Source organism: Mus pahari, chromosome 11, assembly GCF_900095145.1.
Source record: "Mus pahari chromosome 11, PAHARI_EIJ_v1.1, whole genome shotgun sequence".
In the NCBI taxonomy this organism is placed as follows: Eukaryota; Metazoa; Chordata; class Mammalia; order Rodentia; family Muridae; genus Mus; species Mus pahari.
Genome location: NC_034600.1, coordinates 56,078,846 through 56,088,600, shown reverse-complemented (window position 1 = coordinate 56,088,600; position 9,755 = coordinate 56,078,846). Strand labels below are relative to the sequence as shown.

Genomic DNA, 9,755 nt, shown 5'->3' with positions numbered 1-9,755 from the left:
ATTATTTTTGTGACTGCATTCCTGAGACAATCCATGTTAGCATCAGCATAGGGCTCTTCTCTCCCCTATTGGATGTCTGTCAAAGCTTAGATTTGTGACTCAGAAGAGGATATCTTCCTCCAGGCAGTAACAGCAAGATTTGAGAGAGTCACCTAATTTTCTTTTGATATCCTTAATTGTGCCACAGAGTCCAAAAATGTCCCTGTTCCAGTAAATGTTTGATATGTAGCCTCACTATTTTCTTCTGAGAGGCCAAATCTTTTAAGTTCAGACTCCATTTTAGAGAACCTGACCTTAGTTTGAACTCAGGTAAACGAACAGGCTGGTACCTACCATTAGTTTCCAAGTTGGCCCCCAACAAAACCCAAGCCTAGCTCCAGTCTCTAGGCTAATTCCCAACAAGACCAATGTCTCCAGGTTACTTCCCCAACAAACCTGCACCCCCAGGTTACAAGGCCACCCCCAGCCTATGACCACTAATGCAGATGGGAGCAGAAATTAAGTTTATAATTTGACTTCCAGCATCAACCAGTTATGTTAAAGGCCTCAGTAGTTTTCCAATTGGATGCTTGCACACTTATTCTCACTTGCTGCTTACTATAAAGCCTTGCCCCAATAGATATTTGAGGCTTCTCCACCACTAATTTGAATGGAATAAAGACCCTGCTGTGAGTTGTATTAGATCAAAAACAAACAAGCAAAGAAAAAGAACTGATATAATTCTCAATTTGCAACACAGGTTTTAAATCAATATCATTCCTATTACCAACTTAGAGAAGCATATAAGATAAGATTTAAGTAATGGAGGTGGGGTGAAAATTTTTTTTTAAAAAAAAGCATCTTGAGACCCACTTTATGGAGCCTCTTAAAATCATAATGGCGAAGACACCATTAACCAAATCTATGTCCATAAGCCAATGCCTAGGGTCAGTCAGAAATGGGATCTCTACAAGGGACTTCCAAACAACAAAAGCAACTAGAATTCCTCCCAGCACCACAACCCCAGGCTGCTCAGTGTCTGTGTCTCTGAGCACAGTCATGCAGCATAGGAATTGTAGCTTCAGGCTCTATTTCTCTCATTTCTGTGGCTTCCTGTATGTATACATTAGCCCCTTGTGGATTGGTTCTCTCATGTCAATACTATGTGAGCAGGGCTGAGTGCTAGAAGGAGGAGTCATGAACTGGCAAGATGGAAACTCGGCTTTGGCATGCTCTTGATTTTAGTCTGTGCCACACCCATCCTCTTGGGGTGGATAGAATTGTCAACAATGTTGGCTGACAGCAGATAAGAGTTAAACATTGCACAAAAGGGAAGTTTGCTAGTTATCACAGTGAAGCTGTTCCACATAAAGTAGATTCCAGCCCAGGCTCAGAACTCCAACCACAAGGAAACACTGAGAAGCCACTGGTCTACCATTCAAAGAAATGGTCTCCACTCTCACATTCATCTTTTTAAAGACAAAAGGAACAAGCAAACCAATGGTCAAGTTCAACCTATTTGTCAAAACAAGGAGTGAACCTCCAGATTGGCTTGGATAAATTATGAACCTAGTATATTGTTTCTTTCTGATACCCAAATTGAGACCAAAACCCTTAAGATTTTACTATATAAATAGAGGTATTCTCATACCTGGCTTAAAGGTGAAAATATACTGGTTTTCAGGGCAAACATGAGATCATTGATGACAAAGGGAGACAAGCCAAGTTAATTATGCACCTGTGTGAATCAGCAACAGTGTTAGGAAATTCAGAGATATAAATTTCATAATTCTCATTTTAGAGATAAGGAAACAGTTTTAAAGGAGGCAAGCTCATAGTTAATTACTTAGTGACTTTATTTCTGCCCTCTTATCAGCCTAGAAAATACAGTGTGTTGGCAAAGAAGAGTCTGTGAATTATAACAGTGAATTATAGAGCATTCTGAGTTTGGGGGGGTGGAGCGTAATCACTTGGAGTCACGTGACTGCATGCATGCATGGCCTGGTTTCCAGGGACAGGTCTTTAGAGCTTCCAAGCCGTTGTCATCATGATGATGAAGTACACATCAGTGTCAATGGATGCACTTACACCTGCATAGTAGTTCATGAATTCCTCGGGGGTCACCTGTAGTGGAAAAGTCAGAAAGAAAAAGAACACTTCGCTTCTTGTTTTAATGGAGGCCGCCCTTCCAACCCTGTAAAGAGAAAAGGGCAATCCCACCAAGGATTTATTCCTGTGGGATTACAGCTGTGTGAGGAACAAACCTAAAAGAAAAGTCAAGATGAAACCAAGTTCAAGATCATGGTAAGAGTGGTTCAGGGCAGGAGGAGAGGTGACCCCTGATAATATCCAAGCCATCCTAAGTGGAGAGAGGGAGAGAATCATGGGGTGACATCTTTTCTTTAAGAACTGGGGCTTGTTAGTTCAGACACAAGAGACTAGACTCAAAATAGGAAATATGTGTCCTTCAGTTACAGTTAATACTGTCTTTCTGGCACATGTCAGAGGCAGGCTATGTACAATATCAGGATAAGCGATGTCTTTCTTGTCTTTCAAGAAATGCTCTGTCCTGTGGGTAAAGAGAGTGACTTCTAATAAAACGCACGCATTTGTGTGAGTTTCTAGTATGAATTCCTCATTCAAGGATGAGAGTAAGCAAAAACACTACCTTCTGAAGCTCTCTTCCAAGCCCTCCCGCTTCTCCACTGTGTGCATTTGACTGACGGCCAGGGATATCAGCAGATGTGTTTATCTATGTCAGGATTCATAGAACTTTGGGGGTGGGGGATGGGGGAATCTCATAAGTTAGTAGGAGCTGGCAGCTTCTAAGTCAAAAGATAAAATCATCACAAGAAAGAAACTTGATAAATAACTGAAGACTTATTTCTAGTCTGTAATAGCTTAATCTGTCCCACTAATCTTTGGAACCATTAGTGTCTCTTTCATGTACATGTTGGAGCTCACTGACAAACAGGAAAATTAAACAAACCAAAACAAAAAAGCAATAAGCTAACCAAATCTATAATCTTCCCCAAACCTCTCTCCTCAAGACCAGTAAAAGACTTTAGGAAAAATGACCCTGAATTCAGTGAATAGTGGATCTGTGGTAATGAGTCTGTAAATACAAATAAATAACGTAACATGGGAATTGTTCTCTATGTGAAAGTGTTCCTCATAGGGTGGTATTATTTTGTCTACAATATCTTTTGGGTTTTAGGATGTTATTAAAACTATAAAAGTTTGAGGGCTGGAGAGATGCCTCAGCAGTAAGAGGACTGACTGTTCTTTTAGAGCACCTGGGTTCAATTCCCAGAAGCCACAAAAGTTTGAATCACTCTGATGAACATATTTATTATATCTATTAAATAAGATATCTGTGAAGCCTTAGCAAATAGCTAGTTGATAAGTGCCCAATAAATATTGTCCAGATTTATTGTTATATTAAATAAGGCTATGTATATATTCAGTTTAGTAATAAAAATAAGCTTTTTTATACGATTTATATGTAAGAATCTCAAATATGGGGGTGTGTGAGCATACATTAAATATGGACATACACCTACAGCAAGTATGCAAAGATTTAGGGTACATCTTCCCAAATGTCATGTTCTGTGGTTCTTCAGTATAGCCAGTAATCTCCATTTTAACACACACACACACACACACACACACACACACACACACACACACACACTGATAAGAAACAGTTAATATTTTACATTACCAGGCTTATGATACTCAAGCAACATCAAATATTGTCACTACCAAAAAAAAAAAAAAAAAACCTCAATAACCTTTTGAGAATTTGAGAGATCACCATGGCAGATTAAGATAAATGTCAGAAGGGGATGAAATGGGGACGTTAAATCAGTTGAATCACAAATGGCTACTTGAACTTGTTAGAGACAAGGGCAGCTGACATTTCCCCTGTGACAAAGAGGAACCACCTGCAGAAGGAACCAGAGACAACAGGGATCATGTAGAGCTGAGCTATTAGGGGAAATGGCAGTTGGCTATTTTTCTCTGACATCTTGGAGATCAAAGACAGCAGTACTAGAGGAAACGTGCTGTTCTGTTTTTTCTGTCCTAGATAATTTGGCTGCCCAACAGAAGCTGGGACTCTCTTGTATCTGGCACACAATTCCTCAACCTACAAGACAGGACTTCAGCTACTTCTCCATGTCTGTCTGCAAAAAACGTCAGCAGGAAGGGAACTTCCCCTTCTTACCTCCCACCCAGTGATAATAAGCCAAGTCATCAGGTTTTCTGGGAAAGAGAGGGGGAAACTCCCTACAGAGCGGGGAGGTTTCTTATCATAAGCCCTATCCCTGGTCACTGTCCCAGTTACCTTTTCTGGTATGGCCTGAAGGTTCAAAGGTTCTGATCTTGCTGCTGCTGCTGTTGCCACTGCTGCTGAGGCAGAGGGACTCCCCTCCCCCCAACCCTGTAAATCTCAGTTCATCTAAGACAAAAACTGCTTCCAAGTGGTTAAAACAGGTTGCTGATGCATCTTATTCCATCTCTCCCAGTATACACCATGCTGTATACTTGAAGGTAACAACCAATGGGGATGGAGTTGCTTTTGTCCTGAAGTTCACTGTCATTTAGATGTGCAGGCTAATCTCAAAAGGGACTAAAGAGTGAGTCAGGGTAAATTCTGCTCTCTGGGATTCCCTTTTACCAACAGCCTCTTTTCACACAGGCAAGTGTGAAGGCAAATGATGCTCCTAAGGCCAAGAGAATAGGAGCCAAACATCCGGAAGGCCTTGTGAGTCTGCTCCAAAGCATCTTGGTCCCATTTTAAATCAAGCATGCTTTTATTGTAATCTACTTCATGAGAATATAGCTAAGCTGTGCGCGGGGAATCCGGCAACGATGAGATGGGCTGATGTTCAAAACAACACATTTTCCATGATGAGTAATTAGTAGCTCATGGATCCCCTACCAAGAAAGCGATGCCCGTCTCATTACACGTTGAAATGAATATTTTATCACTTTAGCTTTCAACAGTTCATGTGGCCCCAAAGAAATGTTTTCTTCTGTTTGTAACAGTTATTTTGTCCACGTGTTGAGCTTTGTTAGGCTCTGAACCTATTTCTTACTTACAATTTCAATTTGGGTAAATAAACTGCGTCTGGATTCATCTCTCTCACTTACCAATCCATCTTTATCATAGGGTGAGTCAAAGTTATCCAGAAATTTCCTGAAGACTTGTTCCTCCGTCCATTCCCCATTTTGATACTTTGGATGATGTTTAGCGTTATAAACTTCACGAAGGTCTTCGATGGTTATAACCCCATCTCCAGTTTTGTCTAACTTTCTAAAAGCTTTCATGATCACCTCTTTTCTGGCTCTGGACATTGGGGGCTAGATAAATTAAAAAAAAACACACACACACACACACATGCATGGAGAAATGCACATGCTAATGAGCCTCTTCCGTAGCAGACGTGATTACTTATTCCCCTCACTGATGTGAAATTGCCAGCCTACCACTAAGTGAGATGTCTCAGAAAGTCCCTCAGCTACTCCGCAGTCTTCGGCCCACACCCTCTGAAATGTACTAGCAAGCTCTGAAAACACATCCTTCAAGTAGCCAACCCAAAGCACAAGAAAGCCAAGCTCCTCAGCAGGAAATATTGATCCATGGAAGTATGGTGGGGGACCATGTTTACTCTTTTATTTTTCTTAACTTCTTATTGATTCTTTCTGAATTTCACATCATGCACTCCAATCCCACTCAGCTCCCTGTCCCTTCGTACCTCCCCTCTGTCCCTCAACCTCCCCCCCCTCAAAAGAAACCAGAAATCATAAACAAGCAAATGAGTAAATAAGTAAGAAACAATGACAACAATCCTGTCTTGGAAGCTACGGTGTGTCACAGTGAAAACACAGTAGACCCTTTTGTCCAAACATCCTTCACTTACACATGTTCACGGCAATGAGTGGTTCAAGGCCCCTGGCTTCTGCTACGCTATCAATACTGAACCCTCACCAGAGCTCACACATACCCTCAATGTGAGAAGAAACTCATTGAAGTCTATTGTTCCACTGCCATCTCTATCGAATCTTCGGAAAAGTTCTTCTGCCTCCTCTTTTTCCATGACCACAGCGTAATCATTTAAGCCTTTCAAAAATTCTTTGAAATCAAGGGTTCGGTTGTTATTGTCATCCATAATCCGAAACACTCTGAAGATAACAATAAGAAATAAAAATAATAGCAAAAAAAATAGATAAAAACACAAAAACAGTGTGTAAGTGTGAAGATGTAAAGAGCGAACCACCCCTCTGTCTTTAAAGTACAATACGAAAGCTTTAGGCTTACCTCCCAGCCTCACTACCAAGCGCAGAGGTTTTCCTTGGTACTTCATACAGGAAAACAAACCTTCAAACACACGCGTGCATGGACTTACAAACGCACAGAGAAGGCTACAATTGCACTGTTGGATTCTAAGTAGGTGGCACCGACAATAGTTTGGATCTTTCTGTCTCCTGAAGATCTAGGTGTGAAGGCTTGGATGTCGGGTGCTGTGTGCAACTGGAGGTTAGTGATGCCTGCAGAGGCCTCGTGGAAAGAAGTCAGATGACTGCAGTCACGCCTTTGCAAGGGATATTTAACCCTACTGCCTGTTCCCTGGGCTGAGGCACTGCCTTGCCACAGGCCCAAAGCAACAAAGTTCCATGATCCTAGACTGAAGCCTCAGAAACCGTCAGCCAAAACGAATTTTCCTCCTCGTAGGCTTATTACCTTGTTATAATAATGAATAGCAACTAACATAGGGAACCTTTCAGAAATCCATGGTTGCGAATAAACCCTTAGTTTCCTTGTCTTCTACTTAAAGAAATGGCAAAAAATAAAAAATACAGACACGCAATTGAATCATAGTTTACCATAGTAATTCTGGTAAAAGCTCTAGAACCTAATATTGAGAATAAATACAGCTTCTAATTCCTCCAGCATATGTGCACTGAACACATAAACTGTATGGACGCTACTTTGTCTACAGGAAGCCTCTGCTTAGAAACACATGGATTATAGCCAAGGAATTTAACCATCCCAAACGCAAGGTACTTACGACTTTTATGGAAGAGATGATATATCTTCTCATTGCTCTTTGTGGTGTTTAAGATCTTTCTACGAATTTCATAACACACTGTTATTATCTTACCCTTTCCCACCCTTTCCCTTCTTTCCCACGGTACCCCACTCCCTATACAAAAGCCCCAAGAATTATGTTTTTCTCTCTTAAGAGACAGAATTATACTTTAGGATTTCAAAGAGATGAGCTTGCCTTCTAGCTCTGCCATAACAGCAGCTGTGTAACTTGAGTGTAACTTATTACCGCTCTGGGTCTCACTTTTCCATAAAAGTCTACACTGCTGGTCCTTCGTTTCTAGTTAAAGCTAAATCTGCATTTTCTAAGTTACAACTTGCAATTTTCTCTTTGCTAGTTCTTCCATGAGGGATTCAGATGCAAATGACTTAGAAGCTGATGCCTGACAGTCAGGAGAAAGGAGACCAGCAAGGAGTAGGAAAATGGATGATGCATGGGTATATAAAACACCATAATGAGACCATCTACACTGAATGGCAATGCAAAACAAGAAAATAAATAACTTTTCAGTTTCTTCTTCCTTTGAGTTCCATATACTTAAAAATTAAAAAAATAAAAAAAAAAATAAACCAGAAAGAACATTTTGAATATTGAATAAACATACCATACAGACATGGGCTACATGGTGGCAGTGCCCATCTGTTTTACAGTATAAAGAGTTTACTAGGCAACAATAACTCTACTAGCATTCTTCAACTAGGTGAGTTAATGAATAAATTTTCCTTCTATAGTAAGTGGACTGATATAAGTGATAAATATTGTGGATTTGGTCTAACATTTGTATTTTGCTAATTAGGTTCCCAAAATTGTACAAGAATCCGTATGTAAGATGCTGAGGGTCCCTATCCCCAGTTAGTTCTTACTGGTAAATAAAGTTGCTGGTGGCCAATGCTTGGGCAGGGAGACAGAAGTGGGACTTTAGGATTCCTGGACAAGGGGACTGAGAGGAAGGAGGATTTCCCACCATGCTGGGAAATGAGAAAATCCAGACCTGAGAAGTGTAGGACAGAGAGACTGCCAACATGTAAGAGTTGGGGATCGTGTCCCAGGAGGGCTGCCGGCCTGGGTCCAGGGCAGCCAAGATGGAATATAGGTTTTAGTAAGTAAAAATTCAGGAATATTGGGGTGGAGAGGGTGCTAGCCATGTGGAGGTTTTGGAGTAGCTCAACCATTGAGCTATTAAGGCATATTAAAATATAAGGCTGCATATGTGTTTCTTTCTTTCGGGAACCCAGAACATTGAGGCAGGTAGTGAGAAAAGCGCACCACCACCATCACTGAATGGAGAAAGGGAGCAGAGATAGAAATCAGGGTTCAGACAGCCTTGAGTATAGATGGAATGATGTCTGGAGACTGCTTCAGTGAGATGGGTCTACTTTATTGTTTAGGAATGTATAGGGTATATAAGGGCTTTCCTAGGGAGATGAGTGGGAGGAGCTAATTGTTCCTGTCATCAAAGGAGCAGGAAGGGCTGATTGGTTATAGTACGGCACCTAATTATCACGTAGGAGGGAAGCCAGGGGGAGCCATGTGTGCTGAGTTATGCACTCTTTCAGGGAGCTCTGATAAGGTCACTTTTTATACAAAGCCAGTCAAAGCCAACCACCTGTATTCAGGGACACACAGATAGACAAAGACAGGGAATCCCCCTGAGAAAAGGAATCTCCCATCTTGCAATGAGCTCTGAAAGCCATCCAGTCATGGGGCAGGGACCTTAATAACAAAGTTCCCCACTGCTTGTACCACTGAAAGCACATTTAGACCATGCTTACTCTCTTATTCTGTCCCCCTGTGCAGCCTACGGAAGCTTGTCCACCCATGATGTCCAAGGCCAAGCTTATGTTGGATATTCAATATAATTTGTTAAAATACACACAAGAGCCTTAGGGGGCTCACAGTGTCCTTTCTCCTTGGGATTTTCAGTCTTCACTTCTATTCCCACTCAAATATCAGAGAATAGAAGAAGAATCACCTGACCCATAGAATGCTACCAGGAACGAACACTCAAGTTATCCCATGAGCAGTTACAGAAACAAATAAGACACAACAGCCTGGCTGGGAGAAAACTCTTAGAGGCGATCTCATGTAGCTGAGGCTGCTGGGCTTAACTCATTATATAGCCAGAGAAAAAGACACTGGACTGCTGGTGATCTGTTCGCCACCTCCCAAGTGCTGGGAGAACAGGTATGTGCCACCATGCCTGCTTTCCAAATTCTTTAGTCACTGATCCACCTCCTTCCTCTGCCCCAGCTCTGGGGAGGGCCTTCCTCCATGTCCTTCCAAGCACTCACTCCGACTTGTGGTTTCCTTTACCCACATTGCTCCAGGAGCATCCCTCCCTTGGAAAAGGCGCATGCTTTGCAAATTTGGGGTTAAGCATCAAATGTTTCATGAGGGCATTTCTCAAACAATTCATTTCATAGATAAGAACCTGAGACCTTACGAGGAAATGATTTGGCCAATACCACAGCATCAGTGCAAGAGTTTCCCAGCCAATTCAGATCTTTCCACTTCCTTTCCTTGCATCCCCAACTGTGGGTGTTTGAAAGAGAATGGCTCCCTTAAAATCCTTTGAATCTTTGGTTCCCAGTTGTGGACATACCCAGCCAGTTTCTCTCTCTCTCTCTCTCTCTCTCTCTCTCTCTCTCTTTCTCTCTCTCT

General features: G+C 41.7%; 1 protein-coding gene across 1 annotated transcript in view; it reads right to left on the bottom strand.

Moving 5' to 3' along the window:
• Positions 1-1,811: 1,811 nt before the first annotated feature.
• The window catches only part of Capsl (calcyphosine like), a 23,197-nt gene continuing 15,253 nt past the window's right edge, over positions 1,812-9,755 (bottom strand). The window contains exons 3-5 of the mRNA XM_021208740.2: positions 5,991-6,168; positions 5,137-5,346; positions 1,812-2,103 (exon numbers count right to left, since the gene is read on the bottom strand). Coding sequence (XP_021064399.2) covers positions 2,002-2,103; positions 5,137-5,346; positions 5,991-6,168 — 490 coding nt within the window. The 3' untranslated portion in view covers positions 1,812-2,001. The remainder of the gene's footprint in view (positions 2,104-5,136; positions 5,347-5,990; positions 6,169-9,755) is intronic.